This window comes from Homarus americanus, unplaced genomic scaffold (assembly GCF_018991925.1).
Source record: "Homarus americanus isolate GMGI-L3 unplaced genomic scaffold, GMGI_Hamer_2.0 scaffold32871, whole genome shotgun sequence".
NCBI lineage: Eukaryota > Metazoa > Arthropoda > Malacostraca > Decapoda > Nephropidae > Homarus > Homarus americanus.
In genome coordinates, this window is record NW_024748870.1 from 3,662,927 (window position 1) to 3,678,993 (window position 16,067).

Genomic DNA, 16,067 nt, shown 5'->3' on the forward strand with positions numbered 1-16,067 from the left:
ATTTTACCCAACCCATTAAGATGGTGAGGGATTCCCGAGAACAGTATCTAGTGGTTGTTCTTTTATATTAAAAATTTTCTGATGTAAACAATATGTAATTCAACATACTAAACATGGCTGTTGTTAATAGAAGTTGTACTCATTAATAGAACTGAAAATCCTTATGGGGGATAATTCGTTAACTGAAATCTCATAAATTATACCGCTCATTAATGGAGGGACCACTGTATAATAATTAACACTAAATATTTTACATTCTCAGAATTTTTAGAAAATGTGAAAGTAGTGCAGCATATGGCAAGTGAATGTGATTTTATATTCAATGTACTATTATAATATCATATTTCATTAGTTGAGCCAGTGAGAGTATTAACTCATGGAGCTAAATAGACCTAAGAAGCATACTGTTGGAAATAGAAGCTAAATAATATGTAAAAAAAAAAAAATATCTTGTAGGCTACGACAGTTAATATTTTTCATGTTTTATGACAACAGTTTTCCCCTCAGATACACGGATTTCAACCCCTTAAAAGTATTGAAAATAGGGAGTTGGTATCCACATACTGAATGGCAATTGTGTGAAACTCAAGAATCCAGAAACTGCAAATATCTAGGGTTCACTATTCCTCAAATACCCAACTGCTCATCTATCACTCAAATGAAGTGCATACCATCTTGTTTTATAAAAATCACAAATATCAAGATGAGGATGAATAAATTTTCTAAAATATGTTATGGAACACCATTAATTAAGAAAAATTAACAAAATAAACACTTACCAGTACAAAAGAAAGTTATAAAAAGATTCAGTACAATAGAAGTTACAGTACTTCAGAAATAGTATCCAACAAATTCCTTCTTTTAAATTGTCAGAGGTGAATCCAATAAATGCATTTGTCTTAAATTACCAAGACTGGAAAACACAAATTTTACTGTATGTGACAAATCTTTTCGACTTACTCAATGGGCAGTTCTCTTCATCAGAGCGGTCAGAACACTGATGAATTCCATCACACCGAACTTCATTTGGGAGACAAGTTCTATCTCGACAGGTCCACTCCCAGGGCTGGCATTCTACATAACACAAAGAAGTTTAGTTATGTACTTCTAATTGTTGTTCATACAAAGCATCAGCTAATCATGAAAATATTCATAAATGTAACTAAACAGTGAATATATTATGTAATATACCATTATATGAAGCTCTTCATCAACATGGACAACTACTTGTTGAAAAATAAAATCTTCTCACCTTCAATACATCCCGCTTCATCTGAACCATCTCGGCAGTCATAATGGCGATCACATCGTCTTTGTTTGAGTATACAAGATCCATCTCCACATGTCCACTCTTCTGAGCTACATTCTGTTAAAGTACAAAATGCTACTTAGAAAACATGAAACTATAATGCGTGTGATTCTTTCTCACATAATAGTTTCACCCTGAACCTTATGTTGTAACCAAGACAGCAAGGAATTCCTCCTGTATAATGCTCATAAAATCCAAAGGGCTTAGACACAAGGTATTTGGTTGCTAGGGCATAATTTAATGATTTTCCAACTCCCCTGTATAAACTCTATTCTTAAAGAAGGGTGTGAGGGGCACCAGTTACCATCAAAGACTGGGAGCTATAGAGTCATTAAGCCAAACAGCTTATTGTGCATCCTTACCCTCGCATGGCAGACTCACAGTGCCAACCTCTAAGTGCATCTCAGGGAGGCAGGTGAGATCAAAGATATTCATCATAAGGTCAGTTGTAAAATGGGTTTTCAGGATCCAATCATCATATAGAAGCTGTTGTCAACTCTAGGTCAAATGTGGAATGGGCTGCATATTAAGCAGCACAGCATCACGATTTATTAGTTTCTAGACTTTGGTGGCAAACGTGGCTCCTTAAACTCCTTTTTAAGGACTGTGGGGGAGTTGGCTAAATCTTTGGTATAAGCCCCAGCTACCAATTCATGGTTATCTAGACACAAACCTGAAGGCTTAGGTGGGTAATGTACACAAGTACCTTTGAACTAAGGTTAGGTTGTATTATTCAATGTGATTTCATTGCAGGTGATATTTTTTTATGTTAGCTAAAGTGAATCACAAATCCAGAAAAGAAGAATTGAAGGTAAAATTTTCTATAAAATATGTTAACTCCTCTTCGATGGCATTTTGTTATATTATACTTCGTAGGCCATTAATGTACGAGTTAGGGACCTCCTACCACAGGCCAAGTCACTAACCAATATATATCACTACCTAGTTATTCATAATAATTTAGATTTAATTCTTGTAAACTACCCACGCTTTGGTGGGTGCTAACTCCCGTTGTCCTTAAATCATATCAATATTGTCTTCATATCACAAGCCATAGCTTGTCCTGCGAGACACAAGTACCAATGTATTAGTGACTGACTGCATGGTCTTGTGACTAGGCTTGTCGCCCCCTGGGGTGTAATAAATAAATTAAATAATAAATAATAAGCCCAGAATGACTAAACAGATGCTCACAAGCAGCAGATGTAGGTACTGGGGTGTTAGATAAGTCACATAATGTTGGGAAAGACATCAGTAGCCCATTCCACCCCTGGGCATGTCAAGTAGCTATCACGCTCCTTCAGTTGAGGAGCTTGTGGATGATTGTTGCCTCCATAGTGACTGAGTCTGAGTAAGACTCACCAGAATTGTCCTTCTTATTGGGGTGTGGCTGTGGTGACATCACTTTTCGATTTTAATTGGTGAGTGGCGGAATTTTTTGCACCACTTAACATCTGTCAGATGCTGGGGAGGTGGGGGGGGGGGTACTTAGTTATTTAGGCAGAATTTTAAATACACTCAGTCTCACACATATGTATAGATACAGGTTTTATATCCAAGACGGAATGGACGAGTTGACGGTCGGAATTTTTTCGTACGATGGCAGGTCAATGGGTAAAGAAAACGCTTAAATTCACTATGGTAATGATATTATAAAATAAATTGGGCCAAAAAGTGTCAAAAATAAGAGATAAAGTTGCTAAAAAGTCACGTGACTGCGAAAAGCTCTGTGATTGGTTGTGACGTAACTGGCTGGGGCGAGCAGCAGAACGGGAGATACCGTATCACTCTACGATCGTGGCAGAGCGCATTTCTTGTGTTTACCCAGAACCGTCAACCCGTCCATTAAGAATCACAGGATCTTTGAAATTCCTTTTAGGTACATGTACTGTATATGCAGAGAGCAACTGAAGTCTAATGGGAAGACCAAGCTCCTGAATGAAAGGTGGGGGAGAAGAGAGGGGATTCGATGGAGGAGGGATAAGAGGGTAGGCTAAGTAAGGTGGGTGGTCAAGGTGCTAATAGACACAAGAAGATCAAAGGGAAAGTCTGTTGTCATGGCCACTGCCACCTGACCTGACCTGACCTGACGTCACCTCACCTCACGAGACCTCTAAGTATGTGACCACGTGGTGTCTCCCCGCACCCACACCTTACCCTTCACAACTCCACCCACACAACTCTTTTACTATTGATAATAATTAATTAATCAAAAATATATTATTAATTTGCATGTAACAAGTAACAATTTTTGTTTTTTCAATTGTATTGGAGTAAAAGTACTGTATTAGAAAACCATACTTAAGTGAAAGTACTAAAAAATTTGAATACTTTTTAAAAAGTAAATACCCCAAAATTTTACTTAAGTACAGTACTCAAGTACATTTATTTAGTTACTTTACAACTCGGGATGCAAAGTAAGTTAAACTAAAAGGTAGGACCTTTGCTTTGGTTCACTAAACATAAACACCACATAATATTTTCTACTCCAATTACCCAAATCTAATCAAGCAATTTTTTTAAGTAAACTGTATTATAAACTTACTTGCTGGGCAGTTCTCTTCATCAGAGCGGTCAAGGCACTGAGGATATCCATCGCATCGAACTTCCTTTGGGAGACAAGCCCCATCTAAACATGTCCACTCCCCTGGTCTACAAGCTACATGAATTTGTGAGATCATGCATTAAAAAATGAAGCTTTTATTTTACTGAGCACATGCAAAACTGGGATTATATTGATATTTGGTATTGATCCATAATGTTATGACTTCCATGTTTGTCATAAGCACAGTAAGATAATATGCTGTTGTTTAAGCTTTAACATCATTTTAGTTCAATTTTTTTCACAAAAAGCTTTTAAGAGTTTGAAGTGAGAGTACTGCATTTATTTACAACTCACTTGTCGGACAATTTTGCTCATCTGATAGGTCAGGGCAGTCATTGTAGCCATCACATACAACAAACTCAGCAACACATGATCCATCTTCACAGGTCCATTGCCCAGAACCACATACTGCATGGATATACTAGTTAATACATGCAGTTAATGTCTACATCAGCAAAATGTGTTTAGCCATTTAGCTTTCTCTAAATATAGCATGGGAAGTTGTTATTATTATGCAAGGTTTTAGTAAACACAGAAAATAGCACATCATATTCAACTTACCTCGTTAAGTTGCAACAAAGTCTTATCTTTAATTCATTAAAAAATAAGTTTGTTTAGCAGTCCTCCTTTTTTCTTCTATTATTTCTACAATAATGCTGTACAGTATTACAAAATTTGATGGCAAAAAGAAATTCAATTTTCAGAATGATAAGAAGTTTTGTTAACAAATCACATATGATTTACCTATCAACCAATTATTACAGGGGACTTTAAGATTGGTCTGCCCTGGGGGTTGTTGTATGCTGATGACTTAGCGCTGACAGACGATGGAATTGAAGAGGTAGTGGAAAGTTTCAAGAAATGGAAGGATGGAATAATGTCAAACGGTTTGAGAGACTGAATGTGGCAAAAATGTTAAGTACTGATTAGTGGTGTGAGTGAGGGACCCATGGTGGAGAGTGGAATATGGCTATGTGCTATCTGTAAGAGAGGTGTTGGCAGCAACTCAATTATGTGCAGTGAGTGTAGAAGGTGGGTACACAAGAGGTGCAGGGAAGTAGATGGCATACGGCAAAATGTTACTGACTTGCCGAGTGTTTTGTATGTGCAGGTAACCATGTGGCCTTAGCAAAGCAGGAGAAACTTAACATTAGGGATATTTCCCAGGGCTGTGTTGATGACTTCTGTTTCCTGGGCAACATGATCAGTGCTGGAGGGGATTACTGAAGTGCATAGTTTAGACTCTCAGAAACTTTTCCTAGTACCCGAAAAAATTCAGGGGAGGTGGGATTTTTTCCAGGTTTGCGTCGTTTCATTACCCAAATCTCTCATCCCCAGAAGGGCTCTGCACCAATTGTTCCAGCTAATAGGGATATCATTGTATTTCATAACTTTCAAACAATTACTAAAATATTGTAAGTCATAATACACTGTACAGTATAATAAAATAAAACAAATCAAATACTATTTTGGCTCGAGTTCAAGCCCTGTCACTGTACTAGCGGATGCATTTAAATGTAAAATAAAAGTTTTTTTCACGTCTTTACCTAATTTCATATTAAAAATATTCACATTCATGGAAAGTTACAAATCTTCACTAAAATACTCCTCTAAAAATATATAAAATACTGTATGTCCTACTTTGTGGACAATCCTTTTCATCTGTGTAATCAGGACAATCATAGCGTCTGTCACATCTTGCTCCTAGAGGCACACACGACCCATCTCCGCATGTCCATTCATAATAGCCACAAACTACACAGAAACAGACACTAATACATGCAAGAACACTAAAAAGCATGATTTTTGTTAATATATTAATGATTTACACATGCATGTACAGTATTCTCCAATAATGTACAGTACTCCGGTATCTCAAAAGAAAGTATCTGTCCAAACTCTGTGTGAAACTTTGAGATGATAGATATTAGGACATGCACTTTCTTTGGTATATAGTTTAACATAAGTTGAGTAATGTATAATGTGTATTTATTTCAGTGTAATTTATATGATGTTCGGTTACCAAATGTACTAGGATCATTATGCCACAGAGACACGCAAACTAACCCCCCCAGGACATCACAATTTGCATGTAGCATTTCAGAAGCCACTGGACCCATCCAGGCAGATACTTTGATATACTGTACATGGACCATTGAATGAAAATTAGAAGATTAGTAAATACTATATTTCATTTTACTCCTAAAATACTTGTCTACTTTCATTAGAAAATTATATACAGTACTTTGAATGCTTATTAGCCAGCATGAAATAAAATAAACATTTCCAATGATGAAGTTGAAATTTCATGTATGCTAAATATTCATACTATTAATCGTACAGCATTTTACTTTTTCGAAGCACACAAGATCCATCCGCACATGTCCACTAACCTCAGCTAGACACTACAATGAAATAATCACAAGAACAGTTGCCTCCACATGAACTTAACACAACCTGGGAGTATGTGAAGGTAAGGATACAAGGTGTGGCACACAGCACTGTAGTCATGGTTGAATGACTGGGCGTGAAATAGTGAAATTACTCTGTTTGCGTGGCCACACATCAATGCCAAAGAACACTTATTATATGAACGCTCTATATATTTATGATATGCAGCATTGTTGTGTAGCCACGACAGAGTGAATAGGACTGAATTATGAGGAACCCTCAAACACGGTAATCCACATTTTCAAGATCATGACTACAGTGCTGCGATGCCACATCTCATGCCTGTGTCCTCACACACTCCCAGGCTGTGGTACAATCATGTGGAAGCAACTGTACATACAGTAACTACTACTGAGCATGGCATGTACTGTATTAACTTTCAGTGTTACTGTAATGATATACAGTAGACCCTCACCAACCGTGGATTTCCCATCTGCGGCTTCCATTTATCCACGACTTTTACTCTGTATACCATTTCACCAATCACGCCACTGAATTTCAAGTATCCGTGGATTAGTGTGGCATCTTTATCCCTCCGTGGTCTAATGCATTCCACCATAAATGTGAGGAATGAATAAAAATGATACTAATAAATAAAAAATAAGAAAAATACAGTACTGCATTACCATTTGGCAATCATTTCACTATGAACATGGGAGACAGGAGCGTGCCCCCTCCTCCCACGATCGAGGGCTAACTCCCACCGACAAAATAAATGTTTATTCTCTATGTTTTTGGCCTTGTGATAATTATCCCCCCCCCCCACATTCAGCATGATTGTGTGTGCATGTAACAAAATTAAAAAAAATAAATAAATAAAATTATGTATATATCTAACCGAAAATACAGGTTGAAAATTAGCAACATAATTTGGCCTGGTATGGGAAGAGCTTGGAGGATGTTGCTACAGGTACAGTCTAACTTGGCAGCTGCCAAGTCTACACAAACACATTCACTTCACACACGTACACACCCATGCTCTTCATTTTTCTTATTTTCTAGCAACACGCCGTCTCCATGGAGATGTACTGTAAAATTTATATTAGCATTTAATTTATTTTAAGCTATTTATATGTATCTGACCCAAATTTAAATAAATGTACAATGCAGGTACTGCTTAGTGCAGGAACAGGCAACTTAATTAAGCTTTGATGAGTGTTATCTGCAGCCATAGAACGTAAGCTCCTATTTCCCATAAGCCAACCACGGGTTTTTCAGGAATTTAATCCCTGGGGTTGGTGAAGGACTACTGTACAGTGCTTTTCATACAGCAGATTAGTAAAAATTAGTAAAAGTATTAATCCATTCCAGTACAACAAAACATATTTTATTTTACCTACCTACAGCCACAGGATATACACAAATATTTGTATTAGTTATAATAATGTTATTATAGTACTGTACCTATTGGGCAACGCTCTTCATCTGTGTTATCAGGACAGTCATATTGACCATTACATCTTGCCTGACGTGGCACACAAGACCCATCTCCACAAGTCCACTCATCAGTGCGACAAGCTTTTTAAAAGAAAAAGTAACATATATTATTAAAATAATATTAGTTAACTAGACTATTACTAAAGGTAATGTAAGCCCCATCAAAAATTTTAAGGCAAACAGGTGCCGCTAACAAACAGCAGTTGACGCCCCTCCCACTTCCATCCCCTTTCATTATTTACCAAACTTACATCCCTCTTCATTACTTTTACTTTCACCTATAATACTACCACATCCCCAAAAAACACTACAAAACCACATTCTTGATGTGGTCTTACTTCCACTAGAAACCACTGTCCTTTTTTTCTCAGTGAAACTAAGAATTCCCATTTTATCTCACCCTCGTATGGTCTTTCCATGCAAATAACATTGTTTACAATCCCACCTGCATCAGTAACTGGACGGTTTTACCAATTTTGTAAACACTGGGTAGAGTGATTGAGACCCAAATTGCACTCTCAGATATGCATCTACCAGCCCATGAGGCTAGTGGAAGGAGTTAAGGTGGTTGAGAGGGTCAGTCCACTGTTCCCACATTTCTACTTATGGGAGGGAGGGTGCTTTCATTGTGAGATACAGCAGAGTGGAAGGAGTTGCACCAGCACGAGAGCACTTAGCAATGCAATTTGTATCAAAAGACCATGAAAGGATTAATCCACTACAATTATTACATACCAGTACAGGTATACAGTACACATATTCACATGGATACACAATGTTACCAAAACAATGATTTACAAATTATGTTGTGGTAAATTAGAAACAAAGCAAACTTAAATACAACATATCAAATACTGTAATAACTTTACAGTCTATCTTAAGATATGGAAGGCAATAAAAAAATGTATGGGGTAAATTGTAATTTGCTGAAAGCCACCAATTGTTTAATACTGTAGTGAAGTATAAAAAGAAAGTACTAGAAATACATTGAGGATGTGTAGTGTTGCCACAATTATTAAATACTTTCATGGATAGGGTAGAATGAGTGGTGAAAATGAGGGTAGTAGGAATAAGTTTAGTAAACACAAATACAGAATACAAATGGAAAGTAAGTCACCTGCTATTTGCTGTTAATACTGCCTTGGTGGGTAGATAAAAAGACATGTTGCAATGAGTTTTGAAGAGCACATACAGTACAAGGAGAAAAGTTAATAGTGTATGTGAACATAAGTTAAAATAGATACAAATATTACATTTCAATCGATATAAAGTGGAGGAAATGTCATGTTTCAGATATTTGGGAGTGGATAAGTCAATATACACAATAATGGCCCTTGAATTAAATCAATTCATATATACAGGTAACAGAGTGAAACACATTAATTTGTGCACTAGGAAATGTATAGAGAGTGAGAAATGTGTGCAAGAAAACAAAACTGGTGACATAATGAGAAATCATTGAGCTGATATTACAAGTAAGGGTGAAATATGGCATCTAGATACTTGAGGAAGAAATACATTACAAGCCACAGAAATGGTGTGCAGAACATTATTTAGGGTGAACAAAATGTAGAAAATAGAAAACATTAATTAAAGATATGGAAATTAGAGAGGTGCTGTACAGAGTTGACCAGGGTAGTATGGACAATAAATAAAAAGTGAAAGATTGGAGATAGAGGAAAAAGTATAATGTACAGGTATTACAAGCGAGGGTTATGACATCTTGGAAGCAATAGCATATGTGAATGATAGAAGAGCATGGTAGTCAGGAGGTTTAGGGGATAATATTCAAGCCACTTCATCATTAAAACCATTTTACTTGCTCATAATGCACAATAAGCTTTAAAATTTCCAGTTAGCTATTTTCTTTGTTTAAGAAGTTGGAAATACTACTTTGAGTTAATGTAAACTCATGCAAAGTTTAGTGAAAAAATCCCTGTAATGACACCATGAGAAGAACTATTAAATATAATATTGCCACCAATTGGCCATTTTTAATATGTAAACACTTAAGTTACATACTGCTTGTCATGCTTTGAACCTGTACCACGTCAGAAGCACAAATGTTCCTTAGTTCTGTGTAAAGAGCAGTAATATATCTGAAGTGGGAACCAACAGACAGATAAAGAGCAATCCCAGTGTACTCCAGAGAAAATAGTAAGGGTCTAATAAGCACTAGGTATGTTACTGACCTACTGGTGGGCAGTTCTCCTCATCTGATTTGTCAAGACAGTCTGGTACTCTGTTACAGTGGTGAGACTGTGGTATACAGGATCCATCCACACAAGTCCATTCTCCTGGGCCACAAGCTAAGAAAAAAAATCTCTTGTTTATAGTTACAATGATAAAAATACATTAACATTAATATTCCAAGAGTAGAATTATTCAATCTCTTAATAATAACAGCTGGTCTTTTGTTTCAAAAGCACCAGTTCTTCTAAAGAATTCACTAGCGGTTGTAACACTACAAAGTTAAAGACTTGAAAATAAAAAGAATATTGCACTACAATAAAAAACAAAAAGTGACAGTTCAACTTCTATCATTCATATACGGTACCCTTAAGTTTTGATTCTTCTATACAGGTACCACAATTAATCATGCATTTTTTCCTGAAAAGTGAATAACTCTGTAAACTCCTACATAAAATGAAGCATTAATGTGGAGACCCAAGGATACGGAGTAAAAAAAAAAATAAAGGCACAAATTAACGAGTTGTTTTATTTCCAAGTAAACATAATAAATACATATACCTTGTCATATATAGCCTCGCTTTATGCCATTTCATTTATATGTCGTCAATGAATTAGAGTAAGAAATAAAAAATAAAATATGGGAAAGCAGTGGACTGCCTTAGAATGCTGAAAAATTGCTGAATTCCTCTGCTATGCCCCATTCCCTGCATCAGTCTACCCACGCCTGCCATACAGTATTTCCTCAATTTAATGAACTAACTCGAGCCATCCGTCATGTTCGCTCGATTTGCTGAACTATTTCGCTAAATCGAGCGTGATTCTGTTAAATTCCGCGCCAAATGCATCGCTTGGAATGTGGGGTTTGCCTCCATCCACTCAGTCTGTGTCCTGCCACCACCGCATGAGTTGTTCACTGCTACCTTTCAGTCAACTAACTACTGTGCTTCGCCATCATGCCAAATGAATCCCGGAAGTATCAAAAAGTAAGTGGTGTGGAGGAGAAAATGAAAAAAAAAATGCAGCTAACAACTGGACAAAAGTTAGAAACAATAAAAAAATGAAAAAGGAACATCTGTGGTTGCTCTTATGACGGAGTACATCATCATACGCCTGGCAACGGGAGCGAGTGAGTCAAGTGACCGCTAGTTGAGCGTTGTCTACTTTTTTAACTCTCCTCCCTCCCTGCCATATTTCACTGGATTTACTGTTATTATTAGTGTTTACTGATATAATAGAGCTTAATAGTGATTAATCATGGCATTGTAGCCAGGTTAGACTAACCACTATAACCACCAGGCTACTGGGACAAGCTGTGAAGTGTTATTGTTGTTTTTCAACTTGTATTTTTGGGTAGATATATGTAACTTTCTTCATTTATTTTTAATTGGTTACATACACACACCATCCTACATCATATTGTGTAGTAAAAGAAATAATTGTCATAAGGGCAAACACGCAAAGGAAATATATACATTTATTTGCACATGAGTTAGCTGGCTCAGTGAGGGAGTGTAGGGGTGGGGAGCATTGTTAAGAAATTGGCATCCCAGCCGGTCTTCATTACTATGGTGAAACAGGGAGTGTATGCAGATGCCAACTGTGTTAAACTTTAATTTGGCTTTCATTTACCAATTTAGCAATATTGTACAATATTTTTGTTGGTATTATTTTTATTTATTCATCACATTTCCTGGTACTGTATATAATATTTTAAGAAAACTATGGCTACAAGAAGAAAGTAAACATGAAAGTTTGTTCCTAAATATCATTATTTATCGTTTCTATACATTTATCACGTTCACCGTATGCTAAAGTAGGTTTCACTGTATTATGTAACTGAGATATCGCCATAGGTGTGAGCGTATTAACAGAATTAATCTCGATTTAGCAAGCTAGTTCACTAATCGAGCAAAAAATAATAGAAAAAATGCCTTCCGCTAAATCACGAGTTCTTTATATCGGATGCTGTTAAAGCGAGATTATACTGTATTTGCCTGGTCATATGAGGCATTGCAAGTAGCAAGGGGGCGAGCTTACCAAATGTGAGAAAATCTGTTTTCTATGGTTCCTGGTAGCTCAAACTGTGCTCTTTCATTTGCAACCCAGGAACACAGGATTCTTGCCCTTATCCCCCGTCAAATTAAGTTGAAAGACACATACCAACTGAATACATGCAGTTCTATGTGGACCTGGTGATTGAACAGGAGGCACAGGATGCTGCAGCAGCTGTCAACTATGAGGTTTCATCGGATGACAACGTGCTGGGTTATTAGTCTCCCCCACCCCCCTTCAGGCAAGCAGAATGTCATGGCTGCTTATGATGAGTGTGACTGTTTCAATATTACCTATTCTGACTGTTTTTTATGTCATCTTGATTAAAGTTCAGCAAATTGTAAATCCATCTCATAAAATATTTTATTATTTTGTATTACTACTGTACAGGTAGTTTTTACCACCAGCGATCAGGCATATTTTTCAGACATACTCATAACGTATTATCCCAAAACCTAAAAAAAAAAGACAAAAATTATGATATTTCCTAAAAATTTGCTTGAGTTATGGACCAAAATAAGTTAAAAAAAATCTTATGCGTTTATCTCAAAACATTGTTTTAGTCAGCTCGCCCTTGCTACTCACAATGCCTCATATGTATAAAGAGGGAAAAAAGTTTATCAAGACTATACAAAAAGGAGTGAAAAATAATTGGCAAGTGCTTTTGTGCCTCAGATAAGAGATAACCAAGGAAAAGTATTAATCTAGACATTATTATTAGATGTTTCTGGGATTCTGATGCTGGTGAATGAACCATAATCATTACCAGAGTGCTTGGTCTACCGGCCACATCAGTGAGAATAATTTGTGATAAAGGAAACAAAATTAAAGAAAACGCTCAAAGTATGACATCTCTAACGGCTCCTACAAAAACTTGTAGCAGATATGGCATTATGGAAAATATGAAGACTTAGATGAAAAGGTAGACAACCATGCAATGTCATCTCAATAACTTCATCACTCCCTATCCCAGCCAGCCTCTATATATATAGTCTCCTCAACCATAGAAGGTAAGTGTTATCTCATTGAGATATATTTTATATCAAAGTAATAATTCCACCTTCAAATTATATTTTAGATATCTAATTAATATTTTGGAGAGGAAATTTTTACCTATAATGACTGGCAAGAATGTAATTCTCATTTACATAATTAGGTCTAAGGTAAACTTGTGTTCACTATATGTCATTTCACGTAACATTGCACTTTTCAAAAATACATGTCCAGCATATAGCGAGGTATACCTGTACAGTCCTTCAAAAACTATTTTGAGTTCTGCAGTTTGATCTTCAGTACTTAAAATGACTTACAGAAGGTCAGTTCAAACAATTTTCTGGAATTAGCTTTTGTTTGCATCACTGTCTTGTGAATGATACAGAAGATTACTTGAGCAAATCCCCATCCACTCTATCGGACAATTACTTGGACTTCCATACCTCCTAATTTTAGTATTTCTTAATTTCTGCAACCTATTCACCCCTCAGTTTAACTATTAGAAAGATTCAACAGACTATAATAGTACAATTATTCAAGTTGCTAATTCATTAATGAATCTTGCTTCAATGTGGCTTGTAGTAAAGATATTTTTTATGACCTCACCAACATAATCACCTGAAGTATGGTCATTGTATACGGATTAATGCTTTACATACGTTTGATATGGCACTCTTCTTCATCTGAATTGTCAGGGCAGTCATATTGTCCATCACAGACATTTCGTTCTGCCACACACGATCCATCTCTGCAAGTCCATTCATTTGGTCGACAGACAACATCTACAGGGTAAAATCATGCATATTACACATCATATTAATTTTCAATTAAATTAATTCATAAAAATTCAACTTTCACAAGCACAATACTCTATATATTATTTACAGTTATTCAAGTACAAGTATGACTAACCATTCTATGAATACAATGTTACTAACCAATAGAACAGTTTCCTTCATCGGAGCGATCAATGCAGTCTGGATTTCTGTCACAAACAACTTCTGATGGTACACAGGATCCATCTAAACAAGTCCATTCCCCTTCTCCACAGGCTAAATAAATCAGAATATTTTATCTAAGATTATAGAAGCACATTAAATTGGACCTCTGCATTACACAGCCCTCCAATACATGCAAATATAAAAAATCTTTTGTCTTGTATAATACTTTGTTAAATATTGTTAATAAGTCAAATCTACATAACAGGCTAAATAAAGACCATAATAACATGCAATAAAACTATAATACTATCTAACAAATTAAAGTGCATGATAACTAGGTCTTCACAATGTCAAAAATACATTGAGCTACATAAGCATGCAGAAATATCTCTAATTATGGTGTAAATATGAGCTTCACAATTCACATTAAATACAATCCAATCTAACAAATTTCAGGATATACAATACTGTGTATCTCCAAATATTCAAAACAATAAATATCTTATTACAATAACAATATAAAGATATGACATCATAAAATTTTGTGCTGTAATAGGCATAGCACTAATTATGATCCTTTTACAACAGTATATGTTACTTGCTGAACACATGTTAACCATTTGAGTGCATCATAATATTTCCTGGGCATTCTCAAATGTTGCATTTATGCAATGATTATTATTATTTTATTTTTATCACTTGACTTGTACTTAAAAAGAATGAGATCTCCAATTTGGCACTCAAATTTCTTGTCATGATATTACCTTATGAAAGACTAGGTTTTTACCATCAAAATTTGCCCCTCTTCTACAGTTACTATTGGGCCTAATCTAATTTAGAGTCATATTTATTATATAATAATTTATGAATTATGAGAAACCAATAATATCGTCTTTTTTTATTCATGGAAAATGGGAGACAATATTAGAGGAGAGAGATTTTTTTTATGGAGGGTAGCATTACTGCATCTGTGACACCCAAAGGGTTAGAGATGATACCTTCTACAAAGTGACATTAATAAAACCTTTAATTATAAATAAGAAGTACAGTATACATATGAATATACTTAATTAGTAACATACACTGAAGATTTAGGGAAATTTTCAAATTTGTGAAGATACATATCTCATTTTGAAACCTCTAAATGTTGTACTAAACAGCTCTGCAACTTGCTATCACATTTTACAGTAAAATTAAATAAATTAGTTTTGATTTTACAAGATGCTGTTACAGTGTCTTCATAGAACAATTATTTAAAATTAAGAACTACTGTATACAACCTTTATTTTCATTTTCCTTAATAGTGTACATGCTATATACCAAATACCATAAGAAAACAAGTAACATTATCTACTTTGTGCAGTGTTCCTGTCTCGTAGGTGACCGACCTGCACCAACAATTGCATAAACACAAAACTAATACTGTTCTGTATTTACAAAGACAACACCAACAGTAATGGGAAACAATCTACTTTCTTAAGAAAAAAATTTCATGCTGTAGTCAAAATGCATAAACCATTAATCTTACCACTGTATTTGTGTCGTTCTACAACGTCTAAAGCATACACCATTAACATTTCTACTTTATGAATACAGTAAAAGCATTCTAACATACAGTACTCTATACTGTATTCCTAATAATAATACAATGTTTGGTTGCTACTAATAAGTTGGCCATACTGACTAGATCAGTTCAACTCTACAATGCCAACTGTTGGTGCCAAGCCACATGCATATATGCTTGCATTTAAGAAGTATTTTGGCTTGTAAAAGTGGTGGATCCAGAACCTCAAGAATTTCAAGAAAAACTGAATACCTGGTAACTATTAAACATATTTACATCCTCATCACCATCCCATACATTAGCATTCTTCTCACATGTTCTTGCCATCCCAGACACTCTACCATCACCCAATCCATCTCACTGTAAGCCAAACCCTCTGCCCTCCCACAGCCATTTTAACACTTCATAACTACTCACTCCTTCCACTATGTTAACCTTAGATGTGGCACACATTACTTATCTTAGTAACTTAAATTTTAGAGCATTCTACTTTATCCTTGTCCTTGTTTCACCTGCAAACTT

The 16,067-nt window shown here is 35.7% G+C and overlaps 1 protein-coding gene across 1 annotated transcript in view; it reads right to left on the minus strand.

Moving 5' to 3' along the window:
• LOC121853164 (basement membrane-specific heparan sulfate proteoglycan core protein-like) overlaps positions 1-16,067 on the minus strand; it is a 476,204-nt gene that overhangs the window by 299,762 nt on the left and 160,375 nt on the right. Inside the window, exons 15-22 of the mRNA XM_042347127.1 lie at positions 13,979-14,092; positions 13,700-13,822; positions 9,995-10,111; positions 7,770-7,883; positions 4,209-4,322; positions 3,855-3,968; positions 1,253-1,366; positions 961-1,074 (exon numbers count right to left, since the gene is read on the minus strand). Of these exons, the coding sequence (XP_042203061.1) occupies positions 961-1,074; positions 1,253-1,366; positions 3,855-3,968; positions 4,209-4,322; positions 7,770-7,883; positions 9,995-10,111; positions 13,700-13,822; positions 13,979-14,092 (924 nt within the window). The remainder of the gene's footprint in view (positions 1-960; positions 1,075-1,252; positions 1,367-3,854; positions 3,969-4,208; positions 4,323-7,769; positions 7,884-9,994; positions 10,112-13,699; positions 13,823-13,978; positions 14,093-16,067) is intronic.